This window comes from Rana temporaria, chromosome 2 (genome assembly GCF_905171775.1).
Source record: "Rana temporaria chromosome 2, aRanTem1.1, whole genome shotgun sequence".
NCBI classification, from domain to species: Eukaryota; Metazoa; Chordata; class Amphibia; order Anura; family Ranidae; genus Rana; species Rana temporaria.
Genome location: NC_053490.1, coordinates 455,704,857 through 455,729,872, shown reverse-complemented (window position 1 = coordinate 455,729,872; position 25,016 = coordinate 455,704,857). Strand labels below are relative to the sequence as shown.

Below are 25,016 nucleotides of genomic sequence, written 5' to 3'. Positions count from 1 at the left end.
CCTAAAGATGGTAAATGCATATCTAAAGATCCGCTCATTTCGGATGGAATCCGTGCGGTCAGCAGCTGCCACACTCCAGAAGGACGACTTCATGGCGTCCATAGACATAAAGGATGCCTACCTTCATGTTCCAATTTATCAGCCACATCAAAGATATCTACGCTTCATGGTGGCTTCGCGTCACTTCCAATTCGTGGCGCTTCCCTTCGGGTTGGCTACGGCCCCCCGGGTGTTCACGAAGGTCCTAGCTCCAATCCTAGCCAAACTAAGGATCCAAGGGGTCACGATCCTAGCATACCTGGACGACCTCCTAGTCATAGATCACTCGTCTCCCGGCTTGGAGCGAGCAGTGGCCCTCACGGTCCAATACCTCGAGAGGTTCGGCTGGGTCCTAAATCGAGAAAAGTCAGCTTTCCAGCCCACAAAGCAGTTGGAATATCTCGGCATGAGATTAGACACAGAACAACAAGGAGTGTTCCTACCTCTGAGGAAGGTAAAAGCCATCAAGGAATTAATCCTACTGGTTCTAAGCAAGAAAGAACCGACTATTCGCCTATGCATGAGGTTACTAGGCAAGATGGTGGCCACATTCGAGGCGGTACCATACGCCCAGAGCCACACTCGCATCCTACAGGCAGCCATCCTGTCAGCATGGAGCAGAAGGCCACAGGCCTTGGATATCCCGTTGCCGCTCTCATCAAGAGTCCGACAAAGTCTGTGTTGGTGGTTAGACCCTCAGAATCTACTGAAGGGGAGGTCTTTCAGCCCAGTGGCTTGGAAGATAGTGACCACAGACGCCAGCCTGACGGGCTGGGGAGCAATTTTGGATGGTTGCACTCGCCAAGGTACTTGGGCAAAGCCAGAGAAGCAGTTGCCCATCAACATCTTGGAGCTCAGAGCTGCTCGACTAGCCCTCAGGGCTTGGACGTCAAAATTGCAGGGGTTCCCGGTGAGAATTCAATCAGACAATGCCACGGCCGTGGCATACATAAATCACCAAGGGGGAACCAGGAGTCAAGCCGCTCAGAGAGAGGTGAGCTTGATTCTTCTATGGGCAGAGGCTCATGTGCCCTGCATATCGGCAATATTCATTCCAGGAGTGGACAACTTTCAGGCGGACTTCTTAAGCCGCCAGACTCTATGGCCGGGGGAATGGTCTCTGCATCCACTAGTCTTTCAAGCACTCTGCCAAAGATGGGGAGTGCCGGACGTGGATATCATGGCATCGAGACTCAACAAGAAACTAGACAGGTTCATGTCCCGCTCAAGGGATCCGATGGCCTGCGGAACCGATGCGTTGGTTTGCCCTTGGCATCAGTTCAAACTTCTTTATGCGTTTCCCCCGCTCCAGTTACTACCCCGCCTGCTGCGCAGGATCCGGGTGGAGCACATACCAGTCATCCTGGTAGCTCCAGCATGGCCCAGAAGAGCATGGTACTCACTAATCTTAAGGATGGTAGTGGGAGACCCGTGGACTCTTCCTCTACGGCCAGACCTGCTATCGCAAGGTCCGATCCTCCACCCTGCCTTACGGCATCTAAATTTGACGGCCTGGAAGCTGAATCCCTGATTCTCAGGGGTAGAGGTCTGTCTCAGAAAGTAATCTCTACCCTAATCAGAGCCAGGAAACCGGTCTCTAGGGTGATTTATTACAGGGTCTGGAAGGCCTATGTAGGCTGGTGTGAGTCCAAGCGATGGCTTTCTCGCAAATTTACCATCGATAGAGTATTAAGTTTTCTCCAGCTAGGAGTGGATAAAGGATTGGCATTAAGCACAATCAAAGGACAGATTTCTGCCCTGTCAGTGTGGTTTCAGCGGCCGCTGGCCACCCACTTGCTGGTTAAGACCTTCCTTCAAGGGGTCTTACGTATTAAACCTCCAGTTAAATCCCCGCTTTATCCGTGGGATTTAAATCTTGTTCTGTCAAGTTTACAGAAACAACCGTTTGAGCCGTTGGCTGAAATTCCTTTGGTTTTACTGACAAGGAAGTTAGTATTTTTGGTTGCCATAGTTTCCGCAAGAAGAGTTTCGGAACTGGCGGCCTTATCCTGTAAGGAACCATATCTTATTTTTCATAAGGACAGGGTCGTTCTCCGCCCTCATCCTTCCTTCCTACCGAAGGTTATATCCAGTTTTCATCTGAACCAGGATTTGGTATTACCATCCTTCTTCCCTAAACCTACTTCCAGAAAGGAAGGGTTGCTGCATACCTTGGATATTGTCAGGGCCATGAAGGCCTATCTTAAAGCTACAAAGAAGATCTGGAAAACAGATGTGCTGTTCATTCTACGGATGGGCCCAAGAAGGGGCAGGCAGCTGCAAAATCCACCATTTCTAGGTGGATTAAGCAATTAATCACTCAGGCCTACGGCTTGAAAGGGTTGCCTCCTCCAGTATCATTAAAGGCTCATTCTACTAGGGCCATGGGCGCCTCCTGGGCAGCACACCACCAGATCTCTATGGCTCAAGTTTGCAAGGCGGCAACCTGGTCTTCTGTCCACACATTTACAAAATTCTACAAGTTGGACGTAAGAAGGAATACTGATACTGCCTTCGGGCAGGCAGTGCTGCAGGCTGCAGTTTGAGACCCTCGGATTCCGGGGGCTCCTCTTTTTTTGAGTTAAATTTAAAAATTTTATTTTTCTCAACTAAGTTGGATTTATTATGATTTGAGTATATCTCTAAATTAAATCCTTTTGTCTTGGAGATGTTCTCCCTCCCCTCATTGTAAGCATTGCTTTGGGACATCCCATATAGTAATGAATGCCGCTCTGTGTCCCGTGATGTACGATAAAGAAAAAGAGATTTTTAATACAGCTTACCTGTAAAATCTTTTTCTTGGAGTACATCACGGGACACAGAGCTCCCACCCCTCTTTTTTGAGGACCATTTTGGGAGGCATACTGCTTGCTACAAAACTGAGGTACTCCTCCTATGGGAGGGGGTTATATAGGGAGGGGCATTTCCTGTTTGAGATTGCCAGTGTCTACACCTGAAGGTACTCCATATAACCCATATAGTAATGAATGCCGCTCTGTGTCCCGTGATGTACTCCAAGAAAAAGATTTTACAGGTAAGCTGTATTAAAAATCTCTTTTTTTGCCTCTAGCCACCAACCAGATTATCTCATTAATTTTTTGCAAAAAAGAAAAAAAGATAAACTTTGTAAATGAACTGTAGTCGTTTTTACATAATCATTTTTCATAACAAAAATTATATTTTTTTTTTATGCCATATAAATGGTTTGCATTCTCTTTTTGGGCCAGCAGGTGGGGCATTAGGCTCCTATTTGCATTTTAATTGACATACTGAATGACTCCCCTCTTCTTGAATGGCTTTTGTTTAGACAAAGGAAGACTGCCCTGCTGCTTAAAGAGTTTGTAAATCTCCCTGTGTAAGTTGTACCTATAGGTAAGCCTAGAATAAGGTTTACCTATAGGTACAGTAAGGTACTGTAAATATCTCCTAAACGTGTGCCGTTTAGGAGACATTTACTGTATACTGCACCGATGATGTTATCGGCGCATGTGCTCTGTAGGAATGCCCGCCCGTGCTGTTTCTTCAGGAGCGTGTGCCGTGACCGACGACTCCCGTGCGCATGTGCGGGAGTGAACGTCATGCGGCCACGGCCAGTCACACAGCCGGAGTCTGCGGCCCCGGAAGGAAGATGGGCGAAGATGGATGCGGTCTGCAGTGGGGAAGATGCAGGCTGTGTTTGAAATTAAGTGTCACATAATGTTCTAGTATGTGATACTAGCACATTATGCCTTTACTTTGCAGGGAAGAGAAAAGGAAGAAAAACCCACCAGGGTTTGCTTCCTCTTAAATTCACTAACCTGTAGTGCTCTGGGAATCATTCATCGTGTCAAAAAACAAGATAATACGGCGCTATTGTTTAGACCTGTGAAAAATATATGTGCAAAATATATCTCAAAAAGCTGAATGCAACACTTATATAAATAAATGTGAAATAAATAACAAAAAGAATGATCAAAGAATTGAATAAATGAATTGACAATATGGTATTCAATGTGACAAATCCAACCATAAAAATAAGTGAAGTAAAAAAGAAATAGTCCATAAAAAATCAGTGCAATTAAGTCCAATTAAGGTGAGCATCTGTGATTAATCAGGAAAGGGATCCTCCACCAAAAAGGTCACCCAATGTGTGGGAAATGAAATCTCCTTACCAGAGAAAAAGACCGGGCTTTCAACGGTCTAATTCAGCATAAGGATGTTTAAAGTCTTCCTTGAAAAGACTATTCCGGACACTGCTATGAATCACCAGTATTGATAACTCCAAAAGATAGAATCCCATTCAAATCCGCTCCAGTTAAACATTGGTGTTCATATAAAATAAAGAATGGTAGGAAACCACATAGTGCATTACTGTGTAAACATTGAGCTTTAATAAAAACAGGTGTGCACTTACAGCAAAAACTTTGTAATCTCGCATGTGGGATATGGTATGGAAGGGATGGCGTTTCCCCAAGCCTCCGTTCGCTTCGTCTCTCCGTCCGTCACGTGTCTCTCCCTCTAACGTGATGACGTCACTGTGGCTAAGCTCCTCCTACGCGTTTCGTCGCAATACGGACGTCTACGGGGATAGGCTGCCTGTCCCCGTAGACCTTAATTGCACTGATTTTTTATGGACTATTTCTTTTTTACTTCACTTATTTTTATGGTTGGATTTGTCACATTGAATACCATATTGTCAATTCATTTATTCAATTCTTTGATCATTCTTTTTGTTATTTATTTCACATTTATTTATATAAGTGTTGCATTCAGCTTTTTGAGATATATTTTGCACATATATTTTTCACAGGTCTAAACAATAGCGCCGTATTATCTTGTTTTTTGTTTCTTTGTTTACTATGGTATTTTAGTAATTAATACTGGCAGCTTTTCACTGAAATTAATTTTTTCACTGTTAATTTATTTACACGATAGCGCAGTGTTTTTTTCTGTCTATACAGAGAAATCCCTTTCCAATCATTCATCGTGTATTAAATGTTTATTTATAAAACAAAGGTAGTATATAGAAAAGCGAAAAAAATAAACATGTTGAAAAGCCTAGAAACCTTAAATACATTAATCCAAAGCCATTCTAATTTTCTCTAATCTGATAAATAAAATCGACTTTGTTTTTGCATCAATGTATATAAATACAAGAACAGAAGTGCCATAGTCACACTCCCCAATTCATGTTTAAGTTATATAATCACTGCATTCCCTACTGTTACTTAATACACATATTTTGTACAGTATTCTGAATTGATTTCTAAATAATCTGTGGTATTTCTGATAAGGTTAACAATATGTTTTTCAGGTAAGAAACCATTGCTCCGAAGCAATAAGGAACGGCATTTCTTGCTGGGACACAGCTACGGAACGAATTGGGTGGAGTACAACGCCTCAGGCTGGTTGAACTATGTGAAACAGAACCCTGCCTCTCAAAATGCTGCTTCTTTACTGCAAGACTCACAAAAGTTAGTTTCATGGCTACCATTCATTTATTAATCCTTTATTTTGTCTTGATCTATTTCACATGTGCCTTGACCATAATGCATGACATGAGTGATAATGTTCTGTCATCAACAGAATCAGCAAAGCAAAAGTTATTTCACAAATATATCGCAGTGGGGGAGATTTACTAAAGGCGGTGCGCTCAGGATCTGGTGCAGTTGTACATAGAAGCCAATCAGCTTCTAACTTTAGCTTATTCAATTAAGCTTTAGCAATAAAAGCTGGAAGCTGATTGGTTTCTTTGCAGAGCTGAACCAGCTTTACTCTCCAGCTTTAGTAAATAATCCCCTCTGTGTCTATGTCAACCAAATATTCAGAAATATGTTGATAAAGACTTAAGGTCCATCCTAAAGCAGTTTTACTGCTACAAGGTGACACCTCTGCGCCCGATCACATATATGCCAACGTGATCCGACATTTCCAGGCAGGGGGCACACATGATCCTGCCGACTCGTTCCCACTGTGATACCCCACGCAGCGCGTATCACAAACTTTATGTTCGCCGGTGTCTTGCCGAAAAAGTTCTCCCGGCGGATAAGGACTTCCTTGTACTGCGCAGGCATCAACTGAGCGTCCAAAAATAGCCGAATATGTAGAGCTGAGAGTTGGCTCTAGATGGCGCCTGCACACACCGACATCCAGGCTCATTCCTTAACATCCCCGTGGACATGGAGAATGTTAAAAAAGAGCCAGGAGGCCGAGAGAGCGAAGCAAATACGTGAGGCCGATTGGCTACTTGCAGCGAGGTCCACGTCGCCTATGGACCTGCTGCAATAACTAGTTACATCACCATTTCAAAAGCACCCGCCCGTCATTGCGCAAGCGCCGGCTATAGCTGACGTTCGGCTATTTTCGGAGCTCAGTTCATGCCTGTGCAGTACAGGGGGGGGGGGTCCTTTTCAGCCAGGGGGAACCTATTTGTCAGAACACCGGCACCCTCTGATCATCCTGCAGAGAGACAGAACAGTGATCTGCCTATGTAAACAAGGTAGATCGCCGTTCTGACAGGAGGGAAGAGATGAAAATAAATAAATAAAAATATCCCGTAGTTTGTAGATGCTAAATTTGCAGCGGTGTGCAGTACCGCATTTGGCCTGCGTTGGGGGGCGCTGAAGCCGAGCAGACTAGTTCGGAACCATTCGGAAATGCACGGAAAAACGTAGTTCCCGAGCCTTTCCAAGGTTTTCCAAATTCAGCCGAGCTGTCCCAGAGCCTTTCAGAGTATTTTCAGACTCTCTCTGGTGCCCCCCACCTCTGGCCACATGCGGTATTGCATGCCATAGAAGTAAATGCGGATCTAATTATTTTCGTTTCCATTGACTTTTATGGGGAAACTCGCTTTGATATGCGAGTGCTTTGGATTACGAGCATTCTCCTGGAACAAATTATGCTTGTATTCCGATGTTCCACTGTACATATGTTTCATAGCAGAAAGTAAACTTTTTTTTTTTTCAAAATTATCAGGTGTTTGTTTTGTCTATAGCGCAAAAAAAAAATGCAGAAGTGATCAAATACCATCAAAAGAAAGCTCTATTTGTTGGATAAAAGAACATATGTTTTATTTGGGTACAGCATTGCACGACCCTGCAATTGTCAGTTAAAATATTGCAAAAAATGGCCTTGTCATGGAGGGGGGGGGGGGGGGTAAAGTTCACTAATGAGGGGCAAGAGTGCACAGCAGAGAAACAAGCTGCAGTTCTGAGTAATGACCAGCAGATGGCCATGGTTCAAGAACTTTACTCTGGTTTTATAAATGTTCATTTTTTGCAGAAGGGAAAGCTCAGTCAAATGTAGTTTTTTTTTAGCCTGCCAGCTGTAATGTAATTTTTGAAAAAGTTAGATAAGCCAATGTGTAAAAGAATGTACTCCCCTTATTGTACCCATTGCCCTAGATCAGTAGTTCCCCATGTGATGTCAGTGGGGACACCTTACAATGCTATGGGCCAGAGGTGGTGTGAACAGTGGTGGGCGGAACTCACCAGTAAAAAATACTCAGAAAATCAGTTCCGACTGAACCCAGAAGGGAACTGTCACTCCCAGTCTCACCCACTGTGGTCAAATCTCAGTCCCCTCTGCTCCTTTGTGTATGTGTAGCTGTGGGGCAGGAAATGCTCTGGATGCATTTGATTGGACAGTGGGGACGAGAGTGACAGATTCCTTCCATACTCGTTCCAAACCCAAACCTTGCTCATCCTTGTCAGAGAATAATCCCAGCGGGGTTTCCATGCAAGCTATACTCCCATTATTTCCCATGCACACAAAAATTCTTTGTGTTGGGTGGAGGTCTTCTTAACATTCCTAAATCATTGTTTTTAATAACTTTTCAAGAATGTGTTCTCAGGAATACCAATATAAACATGGTCATCTTCCAGTCAAAGTTGATGCATTTATGAGAGAATCCGCATGGGACCTGTTTTTGACCCGGAACTGAACCCAGAAATATTGGCAGATATGAGATGGAAAACTCTTATCGCTGTCTTCTTGCTGGTTTGCCTTCAGTCATGTTTTAATGTTATGCATTACTAACAGTATGCCTTTTACTTCCCTGCAGGAAGATAATTAGCAGCTTATTTGCTGGTAGAACAGGCACAGCGACGGTCTTGTCGGGTTCAGTGGCTGGTCTAGAAGGAGGATCCCAGCTGGCCCTGCGGAGAGCCACCAGCATGAGAAAGACATTCACTACAGGCGTGGCAGCTGTCAAGAAGAAGTCTCTATGTATCCAAATTAAACTTCAAGTGGTGAGTTAGAGTGAACTTTAGGAATATCTTCCTATCAAACATACCTGCATATAAAAGTACACATTTATTATCATTACATTGTTTAAATGAAGCCTGAATATGACTGAAGACTATAGGGTGCCTATACAGTGACATCAATCTTCTTATCTTACCCATAAAAAAAGTCACAAAAACAATAATAACATTTATTCTGGTTTCTTTTTTTTTCTATCTATTTATTTATTTTTTTACTTGATTTATTAACCACTTAACCCCCGGACCATATTGCTGGTCAAAGACCAGAGCACTTTTTGCGATTCGGCACTGCGTCGCTTTAACAGACAATTGCGCGGTCGTGCGACGTGGCTCCCAAACAAAATTGGCGTCGTTTTTTCCCCACAAATAGAGCTTACTTTTGGTGGTATTTGATCACCTCTGCGGTCTTTAGTTTTTGCGCTATAAACAAAAATAGAGCGACAATTCTGAAAAAAATGAATATTTTTTACTTTTTGCTATAATAAATATCCCCCAAAAATATATAAAAACATTTTTTTTTACTCAGTTTAGGCTGATACGTATTCTTCTGCCTATTTTTGGTAAAAAAAAAAACGCAATAAGCGTTTATCGGTTGATTTGCGCAAAAATTTATAGCGTTTACAAAATAGGGGATAGTTTTATTGCATTTTTATAAAAAAAAAAATTTTTTTACTACTAATGGCGGCGATCAGCGATTTCTGCGACATTATGGCAGACACTTCGGACAATTTTGACACATTTTTGGGAACATTGTCATTTTCACAGCAAAAAATGCATTTAAAATGCATTGTTTATTGTGAAAATGACAGTTGCAGTTTGGGAGTTAACCACAAGGGGGCGCTGAAGGGGTTATGTGTTCCCTGAAGTGTGTTTACAACTGTAGGGTGGTGTGGCTGTACGTGTGACGTCATCGATTGTGTCCCCCTATAAAAGGGATCACACGATCGATGCAGCCGCCACAGTGAAGAACGGGAAAGCCGTGTTTACACACGGCTCTCCCCGTTCTTCAGCTCCGGGGACCGATCGCGTGTCTCCAGCGGCGATCGGGTCCGCTGGTCCTGCGGTCCCGATCACGGAGCTTCATGCCAGGTCACGGGAGCGCACCCGGGACCCACGGCTGGGTACTAGTACAGGACGTACCTGTACGTACATGTGCCCAGCCGTGCCATTCTGCCGACGTATATGTGCAGGAGGCGGTCCTTAAGTGGTTAATAGCGCAAAAAAAAAATTGCAGAATACCACCAAAAGAAAGCTCTATTTGTGGGGAAAAAAAGGATGTCAATTTTGTTTTGGTGCCACGACCGCGCAATTGTCAGTTAAAGCAAGACAGTGCCGAATCGCAAAAAGTGGCCTGGTCATTGACCAGCAAAATGGTCCGGGGCTGAAGTGGTTAAATTAAAACCTACCATTAAAATTATAGACTCATGATTTCTTTGTCAGTGGACAAACGTACAAAATCAGCAGGGGATCAAATACTTTTTTACCTCACTGTATACTGTATGTATTTAATCTCTGTACTGTATTTTGCTCTTTTCCTGGAGTTCAGTATTAAAATATAACAAACAAAATTATGAAACAGACTTCAGAGCGGTGTAGCTGTGATCCAGATAAATAGTTGATTACACAGTTGAAGTACATATTTGTGACTGCTTTGTTATTTGTACCTACAGGTAAGCATATAATGAGGCTTACCTGTAGATAAAATGAATATCTCCCAAGTGTGCACCATTTAGGAGATATTCACCCTGCATGCAACCACTGACGTCACCGGCGCATGCGCTCTGAGGGTTCGGCATACCGTGCTGGACCATCAGAGCTTCTTGTTGGAACTGAGGGCTCCTACGCGCATGTATGGGAGTGACTTCATCAATCAATGCTCTGGCCACTCACAGCATCGGAGCCGGAAAACCTGTAAGAAAGTCGGGGTAAGATGCCAGCCCTCACAAGGCTGACCGGGGAGCCGCTGAAAGGGCTACATTTCAAGGTAAGTATTTCATAATGTGCTAGTATGCATACTAGCACATTATGCCAGTGTCTTACAGGTGTGTTTTTTTGTTTTGTTTTTGTTTTTGTTTTTTCAGCGGTTTATAACTGCTTTAATACAGAAAATATGTATTTTTCTGCAGTGAGTCTTGTGATCTAGGCATATGTCAAACAGTAGAGGCTGTGTCGGCTCTCGCTGTAAACTACACTGCATAAAAGTACCACCTGGCTCTGGACCCACCACAGCCTGTGACTGGACAGTGTAGCCCTGTTTGTTTCTTTCCTGCCAATGAATCCACTGGCAGCACACTGCAAAGCAGTGGAACCCCAATTGGCTCAGAGTGCTGATCACAGCGCTGCTGTAATGGGGATTGCAGAAAGTGGATATCAAGACAGATTCAGGTACTTGGTTCCTTTTAAAGTACATTAATAGATTTTTTAATTGGTACATAATTTGATTAAATGCACAACTTCACTGTTGACTACTGCTTGTACTGAAACTATGACATATACGCTTGAAGTAAAAGATAAAACGCAGTAGCTGTTAAAGAGGAACTGCAGTCTGCTCACATAATTTGTAATAAAAACATCTTTGCCATTCTGAAGCTTCCCTCAGACCACTTTGTATATTATCTTATATATACTGTGATTCTGTACTTGCCAAATATGCTGCAGAATTCTCCCTCTACCATGTCTGGCTGCAGCCATTTTAACTGTGGGCAGCTGAAGCTGCTGCCTGTTCACTTCCTGGATTTACACAGACACATAGAGGAACACCTCCAGCTCTGCAGCCCTGCAGCTCTCATTGTCCCTCTTATGACTCATCCCCCTTCCTTCTTGGCAAACGCTCATGAGAGAGAGTGAGAGCTGTGCATGATGTCAATAGCCTAGGCTTTTTACCAGATAAGAAAGAGGAAGTGGGCTGTATGAGGTATTTACTGGAAAAAAAAATATGTTTTACTATCCAAATTTAAAACAACCAGGGCAGAAGATTTAGTAGATGGAAAGTTGGCAAAATGACTGAAGGTCCGCTTTAAATTCTTCATTTGTTTATTTTTAATTACCCCAAAAAATCTGATTTGTTATAGGTTGCTCCTAGACGCACAGATCTTTATTATTGTTTTTTTTTGTTGCAGGATGGTCTTATTGACACCATTAAAAGGTCGAAAATCCACTTTGTCTACTGCTTTGTACCCAAAGTAGAAGCGTTTAGTAGCGATGCACGACTCGTCCCAGCTGCCAGAGTTGGCTCCAGCGAATCAGACCTATCCGGGGAGCGATGTGACGCAGAGCTTATGCAGGTTGATGTCCCACTTTTGCGGGCTCAGCTTCGGGGGTCACGCCTTATGGATGCTTTACACATGTACAGACAAGGTGAGTGCAATCAATCCTGACAGCAAATGATGTATTTACCTGAGCCCAAGACCCCTTTCACACTGAGCCGCCCATAGCGTTGGCGGTAAAACACCGCTAGCGGCCGAGAAGGGGTTAAAACTACCCGCAATGCGCTGCTGAAGCGGTATAGCCACGCTGTCCCATTGATTTCCATGGGAAGCAGCGGTGGAGGAGCGGTTTACCGCTCCAGAGATGTGGCTAGAAAGCTAGACTTTTTTACCATCCTGCTAGCGCACTGCTCCAGTGTGAAAGCCCTCGGGCTTTCACACTGGAGACAAGTGAGCAGCTGTTTGAGGGCAGATTGCAGGCGCTATTTTTAACGCTATAGCGCCTGCAATACGCACTAAGTTTGAAAGGGGTCTAACTGTTATTTAAATTTTTGCTATCAGAGCAATAACGGCTATATATTTTAATGTCATCAGGGATGGACTGGCCATTGGGACTACAGGGAGTTTCCCGGTGGGCCGATGGCTCAGTTGGCCGGCTTCAGTGACAGCGGACTTCCGCCCCCCTCCGCTCCTCTGTCTCTCCCTCCCCGCAGAGCTCACCTGGGGGGAACAAAGAAGCAGGGGGAGGACCAGAGGAGCAGGAGGGACGACAGGGGAGCATGGGGGGAGGGGACAGACAGCTGACTCAACAGCTATGGCCTGGGAGTTTCTCACTTCTTCCTTATCTTGTCCCATAAGGGGGGGCACCAAACTGATTCTTTGCCCCGGGTGGAATAATGTCTAGCTTCCCCACTGGTACTGCCTAAAAGAGTACCAGTACCAGCCGTTCTACTCTAATAAAGTAGAACGGCTAGTGGCTAGTGAAGGGGAAGAGGGGGCTTGGGTGGCCGGGGGGGGGGGGGGGGCAGGAGTTGTCTGGCCGCCATGGGAGAGACCTGTCAAAGTGGGCCAGTCTGGATGAAGTCCAGGGACAAATTTCTGTCCCAGTCCAGCCCTGAATGTCATAAATACTTTCACAGCACCACTAGCGATGAAAATGCTATTACTATGAGAAAGGGGTTAAAGCTTGCATTATAAAACTTATTAGTGCACCAAAAAACCTGTGCGAACACCTTGTGCCAACAATAAATGATTTGCCCATAAATTCACGTGTCATACTTATAGCAGAGATACTGATTAATAATTATATTTAGGCAGCCAGTGCTTTTTGTGTCTGCTTCTTCTAAGGTTAAGTGTACTGGCACAGTAGTTTTTGCCACATACATGTATGATGGGTATTAACAAGCACATTTTTTTTTTTTTTTGTGTATGCAATTATGGGAAGATCCAACAGTTTATGTGTATATTGGATGAGAATGATTAAATAATATGCTTGTTCCTACAAGTTGATTAGAATCCTATACAGTACCTCTGACCACCCCATTGTTATAGGATTGACCACCTTTCTGGGTCATGGAGTTGCTCATTGTACAAAAGTTATAATACTAGTACATTGTAACAAAAATTTAAATTAAACCACCACACCACTGATATGAGGTCTAGATACAACTTTATTTCAATTGCAATACAAGTCATGGGGGACAATCCAAAAAATGATTTAACACATTAAGGCCACTTTCACACTGAGGCGCTTCTAAACTGCCAGTAAAAACACTGAGCGCTTTTGAAGAGCTTTTCATTAATTTCAATGGAGGGGGAGGGGGGTGCAGATACCTGAGATACCAGATATCTGAGACAGGTATTTGCACCACTTCTTCCGGGTTCTGACTCCCGTGGGAGTCCAGCCTTGTCACGTCACCATTGACCCCCGACCCCCCCCGCTGTCTTCTGGGAAACATTGTTCCCAGGAGAGAGCAGGGACCAGTAACGGCGCACCGCGATCCTCGCGCATGCGCAGTAGGGAATCGGGCAGTGAAGCCGCAAGCTGCCCTCACCGAGGATGGCGGCGGGGGCTCTGGACAGGTAAGTGTCCATTTTTTAAAAGTCAGCAGCTGCAGCATTTGTAGCTGCTGGCTTTTAAAAAATAAAAATGGGTGGACCTCCGCTTTAAAGAGGCCAAAAGTGTAAAGTGCCTGAAAGAAGCTGCATCTACAATCCCAGTGTGAAAGCCTGAGTGCTTTCATACTAAAGCGCCTGAAAAACGCCCCAATGTGAAAGGGGTCTTGGCATTAAAAAAAGCGCCTGAAAGAAGCCTCATCTGCAATCCCAATGTGAAAGCCCGAGTGCTTTCACACTGAGGCGCTGCGCTGGCAGGGCGTAAAAATAGTCCTGTAAGCAGCTTCTTTGCAGTGCTTTAGGAGCGTTGAATACACCGCTCCTAAAGCGCCCCTTCACACTGAGGCAGCTTTTTTTTAAGGCCGAATCGCCTGAAAAACGCCCAGTGTAAAGGGGGTCTTAGTGGAGCTTTACCAGCATTTTTCGGGTGCTGGCAGTGTGAAAGGGCTTTGAAAGCACTTTCAGATTGGGATTGCAGATGAGGCTTCTATTACGCGCTTTACAGGCGTTTTTTTTTAACACCAAAGTCTTAAAGCTAAAATTTGGTAAAATATGTAGACTTTTTGCTCATTATGTTAACGAAAAAAACTAGACTGAATAAATGAACACCCCCCACTCCACCAAAAAAAAAAAAAAAATGTATTCACGTCTCAGCAATGGAATCAATACAAGCCTCCTCCTGAGCTGGCATTAAATGTGGCAACAGTCAATAGAGAGAGATGACTTAGGAGACAGAAAAGAAGCGATCGAGTCTCGCTAATCAATTGAAGTAGAATTCACAAACAATTGCTACCAGAAGCTCCTTTTTCAATAAGCAGCTCATTGCTTGATTTAATTACACATATACAATCGCATTCAGCGCCTCAATCTCACATATAATCGAATTCCGGTATGTTTTCACTGTGTGTTTGTAGACACTAAACAGTCACCCAAACATGACCCTGACCGCGTTCCAGCTTGTTACATTATCGTTTTCTGGCCTTGTATAGGTGAAACAAATAATGTCAGACTTTCCCAGGAAATTATCCGCGGAATGTACTTGGAAAAAACACTTTCCAGCAAGGTATTCTTCCTTTTGAAAAAAAATAATATAAAAAGAAACAAAATCCATAACTCAACTGTTATGTCTTAAAAGAGACTATTTAATGCTTTATTAGCTGTGTTTTGCTATTTACACCATTCGATATTACTGCACATAGAGGTCACTCAATATAGAGGCAATGCTAGAATTTGTACATGACGTACTCGGTAGACACAAATGTTCAGCATTGTAAGCTATTGTTTAAGTTGTCATTGCAGAGGGGACGACTGTTCTGAAATGTGGCACCGGATGGATCTTTATTTTTGTTCTTTTCTGTTTGTGCAGGATACCCTGATCACATGGTATTCTGTGAGTTCCGACGCAAGTTTGATGTATTGGCTCCTCAACTGACCAAAAAGCATGGGCGTAATTACATTGTGACAGATGAGAAAAGGGTAAGTGTGTATGCATGTGTATTTATTAATACTTGCTGTATGTGTACAGCTTTGAGGATTGTTGTGGGCATTGACTCTTACGGAGTGTCATATATATATATATATATATATATATATATATATATATATATATATATATATCATATGTATATATGATGTGTGTGTGTGTATATAAAATATATATATACACACAATATATAAATTTCAGTATCCTAAACACACAAAATATGATAGAGATACACTAATAGGAGTATATAATAAAACCCCTCCTCATATGCACCTGTAAGGCCCCATACACACGACCGAACATGTTTGCTGAAACTGGTCCGCGGACTAGTTTCAGCAGACATGTTCGGTCGTCTGTACAGCCGAGCGGACAGGATTCCAGCGTACATTTGCCCGCCGGGCCTTTTTCGAGCGGGCAAATGTTTCTAAACTTGTTTAGAAACATGCCCGCTGGAATCCTGTCCGTCGGACATGTTCGGTCGTCTGTACAGACCTACCGTACATGTCCGAGCGGCCGCCATCCCTCGCATGCGTCGAATGACTTCGACGCATGCGTGGAAGCATTAAACTGCCAGGGCCGCGCACGTCGCCGCGTCATCTTCGCGGCGATGGCGCGGCCTCGTCGCCGCGTATCGTGTACGTGCGGATTTCTGTATGATGGTGTGTACAGCCATCATACAGAAATCTCCAAGCGGACATGTACGCTGAAAACGGTCCGGCGGACCGTTTTCATCGTACATGTTTGCCCGTCTGTACGAGGCCTAACCTGTATGAATAATTTGTTTTACAAATACGCACAATTTAATTCAATTTGATGCGTTCATATTTTATTTCACATGCCATCAAGCACTAGCCAAGCTGTTCAGCAAACCTGATGCTATGACTGGGTTGGGACAGACTATAACCCAACCAGGGGTGCTTGAGCAGTAACACTAGTAATGCACAAAAGACAAAAATGGTCGAACTCTGACATATATTCCAATGTTGTTACGATTTGTAAATAAGCCTTCACAGAGCACTGAAAGAAAGTATGAGGGTCGTGGTGCTGTCTCGGCTGGGGCTGAATATATCAATTAATGATACAGTAAACTTGTGTGTAATCCAGATAAGGGGATCCAAACAGCACAAGCGCCCAGAAAGTTGCTAGTGTAAGTGAGTAATGCAGTCTAACACTCAGACATGGAATATGCTGTATATAATAAACGCAACAAAATTATAAATGTGAAAAGTGTGTAACGGTCAGTTACACAAGTACCCAATAGAGGCACTAGGTGGCATCACAAGGTGCCCAATGTGTGTGACAGTCAGTCACAAAAGTGAACAAACCAATATGTGCACTAAGTGAAAACCAGTACAAAAATGAAAATGGAAATGAAAATAAACACAAATGCAATAAATGTATGGTGACAGATGGCCGCCTCCCAGCACTAAATACGCTGGATCAGGGTCGGCTGTGCGCAGGTGAACAACTCAAAAGTTGTTGATTATAATAATCATCAACTAGTCCAAAGGTAATAAATTCAAAAAAATATAGTTCATTAATCCACGTAGGATGATCAAATGCAGAAATCAAAAATCAAAAAATAATAAACGGTAGTGTTCGTGAGCAGGTGATTCCAATCAAGGTGAATAATCACAGTATGCAGTTGGTGAAAGTTCACGCAGTGATTCCGGTGCTCCCCCTCCTGGGTCCCCACTCACCAGAGACACTCACCCCTGCAGGGATAAAGTGCATATATGTGTATAGTCTCCAACGGCAGGGCTTTCTCCTTCCTGGGTCCTCTGGGTGGTAGTTCCAATCTCTGTGGTTCAGATCTCCTTGACCTTCCGAGTTCCTCCAGGGGAAAAAATTAGCTCATATAGCGTAGTATGTTCAAAAAATATGTAGTAATTTATTCGCACTGCCACTCATGGCATGCACAGAATAGGCAAGTTAATACAAAAATAAATAATAAAACTGGAACCGGGTTCCCAATAAAAGAATTAAAAACAAAAGAAAAACAGATATGCAGCTAGCTATGCACTAGCAGTAACTTCCCAGCACAGCACTCGTGTTCTCAAAGAAATGTCAGCGCCAGCCTAGGAACGGTGTGCGTTCCAAACACAAACAGCTGGTTAACCCGGAAGTGCGTGTCAACACGCATGCATGCTCCGTTTCTTAACTCCCGCCGTGCTTTGCGCGCCGTGACGTCATTTTTTTTTAACGGCGACGCGCGTAGCGTACTTCCGTATTCCCGGACGGCTTACGCAAACGACGTTAAATTTTGAATTTCGACGCGGGAACGACGGCCATACTTTAGACAGCAATACACTTGCTGACTAAAGTTAGGGCACCAAAAAAAAGACTAACTTTGCGACGGGAAACTAGACTAGCGGCGACGTAGCGAACGCGAAAATCTGTCGTGGATCCGCCGTAACTCCCAATTTGCATACCCGATGCTGGTTTACGACGCAAACTTCCCCCAGCGACGGCCGCGGTACTGCATCCTAAGATCCGACAGTGTAAAACAATTACACCTGTCAGATCTTAGGGATATCTATGCGTAACTGATTCTATGAATCAGTCGCATAGATAGAAACAGAGATACGACGGCGTATCAGTAGAAACGCCGTCGTATCTCATTTGTGAATCTGGCCCTAAGTCCTTGTGTAAACCAGCCTGTCTGACAGAAGCCGGTCAAACGGCTGGCTTTTGCCGAACAGCATGCTGCAAAACAAGCATCCGATTGGCATCTGATCAGCGCTGGCAGTCGATGGCTGCGCGCACTGACCAGTTTATTGTGGTGGGGGGCAGCCCCCCTGTCAGAACACAATAGCTCATTGAGGAGATCGCTGTGCTAACACAGGATAGTTAGTACAGCAAGCTCTTTCCGAGCGCCTCAGTTTTTTTTTTTTGTAAAGCTCGCTGGGTTGAGCAAAAACATTTAAAAAAATGATAGTGCATACCAGACTTAAATCATAGGTTGTCTAGCACCCTGGATTTTTTTGAGTGCACATATTCTACTGTAGAACTTGTGGGGAGTTAGTTGGGCGTGGGCAGTCAGATCAAGCTCTCGTTAGGGTGTTGCCTTCAGTGACCAGTAATAATCGCTAAATACACATTCCATGAGTAAATGTGGAGAAAAATATCAACAAAGGTCATTGGCTTTAGAATACAGTATTTTTTGTAGTAGTGTTAAAGGCATCTTGCAATTTGGCACTAGAGATACAATTTCTTGTACTGTAGATACTTGCACTTTCCCTTATGAGCAATGGAACGCTTGAGTTCTTGGCAACATCCGTCTGCAGCTGATTTGTGGATGTGGTGCATTGGAGAGGAATACCTCATTCCCTTGTGTCTCTAGGAATAGGAGCCTATAACTAAGCCTCCGTAGGTGGGTAAGAAATGCATCAGGTTGTGTGGTTTGGTGAAGACATGTAGGCTGAGGCTGCTTCTTATGGTTTATTCACATGGGCTGGTCAGGCATAGATGCAATCCTTTTTTTTTTTCTTTCTTCATTTGCTAGCCCTTGGTTTTAGGACAAGCCTGCACCCCTTGCTCTGGGACACAATATGCGTTCAACTATACTTTGGGTGGCACCAAAAGCAATGTAACAGTTCGTAGGAAGAGCAGTTGAGGCCCAGACATTTCCCATCAGTCGTCAAAGATACACTGCTCAAAAAAGGAACACTTTGAAAACATATCAGATCTCAACGGGCAAAAATCTCATGCTGGATATCTATACTGATATGGACTGGGTAATGTGTTAGGAATGAAAGGATGGCACATCATTTGATGGAAATAAAAATTATCCACCTACAGAGGGCGGAATTCAAAGACACCCTGAAAACCAAAGTGAAAAAATTATGCAGCAAGCTAGTCCATTTTGCTGAAATTTCATTGCAACAACTTAAAATGGTCCTCAGTAGTTTGTATGGCCCCCAAGTGCTTGTATGCATGCCCAACAACATCAGGGCATGCTCCTGGTGAGACGACGGATGGTGTCCCGGTGTATTTCCTCACAGATCTGGACCAGAGCATCACTAAGCTCCTGAACAGACTGAGGTGCAACCTGGCTGCACCGGATGGACTGAAACATAATGTACCAGAGGTGTTCTTTTGGATTTAGGTCAGGTGAGCGTGGGGGCCATTCAATGGTATCAATTTCTTCATCCTCCAGGAACTGGCTACATGCTCTCGCCACATAAGGCCGGGCATTGTCATGCACCAGAAAGAACCCAGGACCCACTGAACCAGCGTAGGGTCTGACAATGGGTCCAAGGATTTCATCCCAATAGCTAATGGCAGTCAGGGTAGCATTGTGTAGCCTGTAGAGGTCTGTACATCCCTCCATGGATATGCTTCCCCAGACCATTACTGACCCACCACCAAACCGGTCATGCTGAACGATGTTACAGGCAGCATAAAGTTCTCAGCGGCTTCGCCAGACCTTTTCACGTCAGTCACACATGCTCAGGGTGAACCTGCTCTCATCTGTGAAAAGCATGGTGCACCAGTGACTGACCTGCCAATTCTGGCGTTCAATGGAAAATGCCATAAAGCTCCACAGTGTCCGCAGTGAGCACAGAGCACACTAGACGATGTCAGGCCCTCAGGCCACCCCCATGAAGTCTGTTTTTGATTGTTTGATCAGAGACATTCACACCAGTGGCCTGCAGGAGGTCATTTTGTAGGGCTCTGGCAGCGCTCATACTGTTCCTCCTTGCACAAAGGAGCAGATACCGGTCTTACTGATGGGTTAAGGACCTTCTACGGCTCTGTCCAGCTCTCCTAGAGTAACTGCCTGTCTCCTGAAATCTCCTCCATGCTCTTGAGACTTCTGGCAATGACACGCATTCATGTGCCATCCTGGAGGAGTTGGACTCCCTGTGCAACTTTTATAGGGTCCAAGTATTGCCTCATGCTACCAGTAGTGACACTGACCCGAGCCAAATGCAAAACTAGTGAAAAACAGTCAGAAAAGATGAGTAGGGAAAAAAAATGTCAGACACCTCCACCTGAAAAAACATTCCTGTTTTGGGGGTCGTCTCATTGTTGCCCATCTAGTGCACCCGTTGTTAATTTCAATTAACAGCAAAGCAGCTGAAACTGATTAACAACCCCCTCTGTATAAACCCTTCCCCCTCTGCTACTTAACTGACCAGATCAATATTCCAGGAGTCCTGATTCAAAAGTGTTGCTTTCATTTTTTTTGAGCAGTGTATATCAATATCCCTGCCCAGCGGCTAGAATTACTAAGATTTGTAGAACTCTCTGGACTTATCAGGCCATATACGTTCACTCTGGAACAAAGATATGTGGACTATCTGGACCATATGAGGCACTGGAGCAGAAGAGAACGAGAAGAACAAAGAAAATATTACACCTCAAATGTGAAGCCGGGATGAAAGAAAAAATTGAAGGCGTAACGCTAATCAAATGCTGGTTGTCATTTGTCACTTGAATTTTCAGCAACTTGAATGCAGTTACCAAAGGCAACCAGACAGCATTTCTTGGAGGGTCTCATTTCTTACTAGTGGAAGAAACCTGTTCTGCTTTTTGTCTCACTTTTTGAACCTTGAATGACCTTTATTCAGACTCTTTCTGTGAAGAAAAGAGATTGGTCATAGAGATTCTCCAGCATTACTTCCATTGCTGTCGTGTGTCTCTTATTGCTTGCAAACACACCTCTACACTAGCCCTCCTGGCGCGCTGACGATTGCCTTTCATCCGTGTGTTATATATCAGAGCTTTTTGTTTTTTCTATCACTGTGTTAGTCATATCATGAAAAAACATTGTGCTGTTCAGTGATCTCTCTCCGATTGAGTGATTTTCAGCTTGTGGCAGGTAATGCTCTGAGAGAACACAGGTTTTTGCCTCTGGTATTGCTGGCTCGAGGCCCAATGTTTCTGAATTGGATTTCTATAGTAAATGATATGGATGTCCCGTTCCACTTTTATGTCTTTCTCTGTAACTCGTGTGGTGACAATTGAATTTCACAGCAGAGGTACTTCACAGTGCTGACTATGAATACAGAGGCTTGCCAGGGGGGGAATTTAGCATGAGGCTGGGCCAAGACCTGTTCTATGGTGGATCAGGAATAAACGGAGCTTTCTGCACAGATATGTGGAATGTTGCACTGATGCTGTAAGTTGTTCTGAACGTTTATGAGCTCCTCGTCGTCTACCTCTATGTTTATATTACTCTTATTAGTCATTGAAGAACTTTTAAAGTTATGTTTTATTTTCAGTCCTTTCTGAGAATGAATTATGGTCTTTCTGTTTACTTAGGGACTTGGAATGTATAGACATCAGCTTATAAAGTAATTGGAATCCCAATCACTGAAGTCTCCAATAATCTGTAAATTCGAAATGTTTTAACTATTTTAAATCCAGAGATTTTATAAAATGAAACCTGGTGATTTTGCCATGAAGGTTCTTGTTCAAGCATTCATTACGGGGTGGCTGCGCTTTGTCTCCTCCAGTTGCTTTCCTGCATTGTGACATGCGCTTCTGGTGGAAACTATGGGAGAGATTTACTAAAGCTGGTGCACTCAGAATTTGGTGCAGCTGTGCATGGTAGCCAATCGGCTTCTAACTTCAGCTTGTTCAATTAAAGGGGTTGTAAACCTTCGTGTTTTTTCACCTTAATGCATCCCCAGCCCCCCTGTTTTACTTACCTGAGCCCTGAATTTTCGTGAGCGTGTCCCCGCTGTCACTCGCTCCACGGCTTCCTGGCTCTTGATTGGATAGATTGGCAGCAGCAGGAGCCAATGGCTGTGCTGCTATCAATCAAATCCAATGATGTGGGGGCAGAGCCGAGTCATACATTCGGCGGCTATGGATGTCAAATGAATGACTCGGGAGGTAACCCCCTCTGAAGAGCGCTTCCCAGAGGGGGTTATCTAATGCGAGGAGGAGCTGCGAGAGCTGCCGTGGGACCCCAGAGCAGGTGGATCAGGGCCACTCTGTCTAAAACGAACTACACAGTGGAGGTAAGAATGGCATGTTTGTTATTTAAAAAAAAACACAAACCTTTAGTGTCACTTTAAGCTTTGACAGTAAAACCTGGAAGCTGACTGGTTTCTAGTCAAAGCTGCACCAAAAAAAAGAGCTGTTTGAAGCATGAAGCTTTATTTAAAATAACTGGACAATACCAAAGTGGTTGTTAAAAGAGGTAATCAAACAGTTGTTTATTTCTTTAAGCATCTTCTGAAATGAATGTGATCTTCTGCTCTTTCAATGAAAGACATAAAAACTAATGCATTTATAAAACGTACCTTAGTGCGATGTTCAAATTTAAGGATGGACAGAATTCCTGTTATTGAAATATCACAAAAACTCTCGGCTGCATAGGCAGAGAAAGGGATCATTTCCATGTGATGTAACCCCTTTGATGTTATGCACAATAAGTATTATTATTTTTTCAGGTCTGTGGCAGTATACAAAATGTTAAGTGATATTAAGCCCAAAAGAAAACCTTTTATTATATTTACCAAGTTTAGGCTTTCTTTTATTTTCACCTGGTGATCTGGATAGTAAATCTGTTGTTTTTCTTTTTTCATTTAACAGAACAAGCTGTCCTGTAGATGTAGCAGTTAGAGTTTTGGGTCAAACCAATTACCACTACAGGGGTGTTAACAATGGTCAGCTTTTACTTATGTAAAATCCTTTATACCAAAAGAAACAAAACTGTTGCTGTAAGGCACCTTTCATACTGGGGCGGGAGGTGCGGTGGCGGTAAAGAGCCGCTATTTCTAGCAGCGCTTTACCGCTAATTTTGCTGCACTATTTAGTGGGCGAAAAAGGGTTAAAAACCACCGCAAAGCGACTCTGCAGAGTCGCTTTGCCGGCAGTATAGCCTCGTTTTCCAATTGCTTTCAATGGGCAGGAGCGGTGGTGGATCGGTATGCACACCGCTCCTTCACTGCTTCAAAGATGCAGGACTTTTTTTTCCGTTTTGCCAGCGCACCGCTCCAGTGTGAAAGCCCTCAGGCTTTCACATTGGAGAAGCAACAGCTGCTGTTCAAGGTCGGTTTGCAGGTGCTATTTTTAGCACAATAGCGCCTGCAAACCGCCCCAGTGTGAAAAGGGGTCTAACTTCTTAAAAAGTGTAAGGCCCCCCATGTACACGGGACGCTGCTAAACGTACGTTCAGAGGCAGTTGGATGCTTTTTTCAACTGCCCCTGAACTCATTCAATGTTATCCTATGTACAGAGTCTCATTTATTGCCGTTTTAGGCAGTTGCGTTTAACAGCGTTTCTTTGAAAGCAAAAAGAAAAATGGGTTCAGCCGCCAGAGATTTCCGCGTTTCAGACGCCAAACGCGACTAAGCGCGGGCAAACCTTTTTTGCCCATTTAAATGCTTCTTAACGCAATCGTGCCATGTAAACGTGGCAAAACTGACGTTTTAAACGTGGGTTACTATCTGTCAAGTTAAATCATTCAGGAGCAGTTGTAAAAAACGTCTCGTGTACATGAAGCCTTAGTTGGAGTTTGGTATATTTAAATCTGCTAGTACATCTAACATTCCCCTCTTCAGAGTAACAATGCTGCTGTCCAGAGGTGCCCCCTGTGCTTCTTTAATCCAGAGTGGGGACCCTCTAATACAGGAGGTGTGTTACTGGCCAGATCACGAGGTGAAAACAGAGGGAAAAAAACTGAGTGATTGTAAACCTTTATTTTTAAAACAACATACCTGTTATACTTGCCTATAGAATTGCTTTGAATCTCCTCGTCTCAGGTCCCCCCGGCGCTCCTGGCTCCTCCTATTCCAGGTGTGCTCCCATTGGAAACCACTTCCTATTGTGGCACACCTCCAGGCTCAATCCTGAGCTGTGCTCCCTGCGTCTATCGACAGACAGTGGGGCTCGGGCCTGCCCCCACTCCTTCGCCACAGAATTTGATTGACAGCAGTGGAAGCCATTGGTTGAAAAAGTTGTATCTAAGTAGCACCGGAAAGTCCCATTCTCTTTTTTCTTTTCTGCTAGAACTACTTTAAAAACATCATACAGACCCCCCATACCCACACCACCCACCTGCTGATGGCTTTCACCATATTGTAGAACATACAGACTTAGGCCTCATACACACGACCGAGTTTCTCGGCAAAAACCAGCAAGAAACTTGCTGGGAGATATTTTTTTTGCTGAGGAAACCGGTCGTGTGTACATTTTCGTCGAGGAAACTGTCGAGAAACTCGACGAGCCAAAAAAAAAAGCATGTTCTCTATTTCCTTGATGGGAATGGAGAAAATTGGCTTGTCGAGTTTCTTCACAAGGAACTCGACGAGCAAAACTATGTTTTTCGCCCGTCGAGTTTCTCGGTCGTGTGTACGAGGCCTTAGGAAGTCTAGACTAAAGCTGCCATGGGAAATCGATCTTTTGGTTGAAGTCTTCAAGAGACAATAGAAGCCAAGGGGTGACTTGAGCCACCAGTACCCACCTAAGAGGAATAGGTCCGAGTTCTGTTGACTTATAATAATGCAATGCATACATAATTTGGTTCAATAACCAGAGTTTCCTTTTAATTTGTGTAGACAATTTGTATAACCAAAGAAGGCAACTGCTTATTTGCTGATAGGGAGTTTAATACTTTGCATGTTCGTGTTGTCGGCCTTATCAGAGGCTCTGGAGAGAGGTGCTGTTTGTCTAATAAAGAGGCAAAGCCGGATTTTACAGTTTACCAATCAAGGGTTTCAGTACTGTTTGAATCATTAGGGATAAGGCAACTCTGTATTTTGAATGCATGACTAACTTAACTTGTGATTAGAAATGCATCACTGGGAACAGAGGCTGTAATTCATGTTTGTAACATAAATAGTACATGCAGTAGAAATCAGCCACTGAGCCGTTCCGTTCTTGTGTGTTTTGTTTTATAATTTACAATATTCTTGATCATGTTTAAAATATTGAGCAGCGTATGATACATTGCTGCATTCCTATCGCCCA

General features: G+C 43.8%; 1 protein-coding gene across 7 annotated transcripts in view; it reads left to right on the top strand.

Annotated features, from left to right (window-relative positions):
• MYO18A (myosin XVIIIA) overlaps window positions 1–25,016 on the top strand; it is a 475,424-nt gene that overhangs the window by 277,378 nt on the left and 173,030 nt on the right. For all 7 annotated transcript variants that reach the window (XM_040338545.1, XM_040338542.1, XM_040338541.1 and 4 more), the window contains 4 exons: window positions 5,333–5,492; window positions 8,081–8,267; window positions 11,402–11,639; window positions 14,970–15,079. In XM_040338545.1, the coding sequence (XP_040194479.1) occupies window positions 5,333–5,492; window positions 8,081–8,267; window positions 11,402–11,639; window positions 14,970–15,079 (695 nt within the window). The remainder of the gene's footprint in view (window positions 1–5,332; window positions 5,493–8,080; window positions 8,268–11,401; window positions 11,640–14,969; window positions 15,080–25,016) is intronic.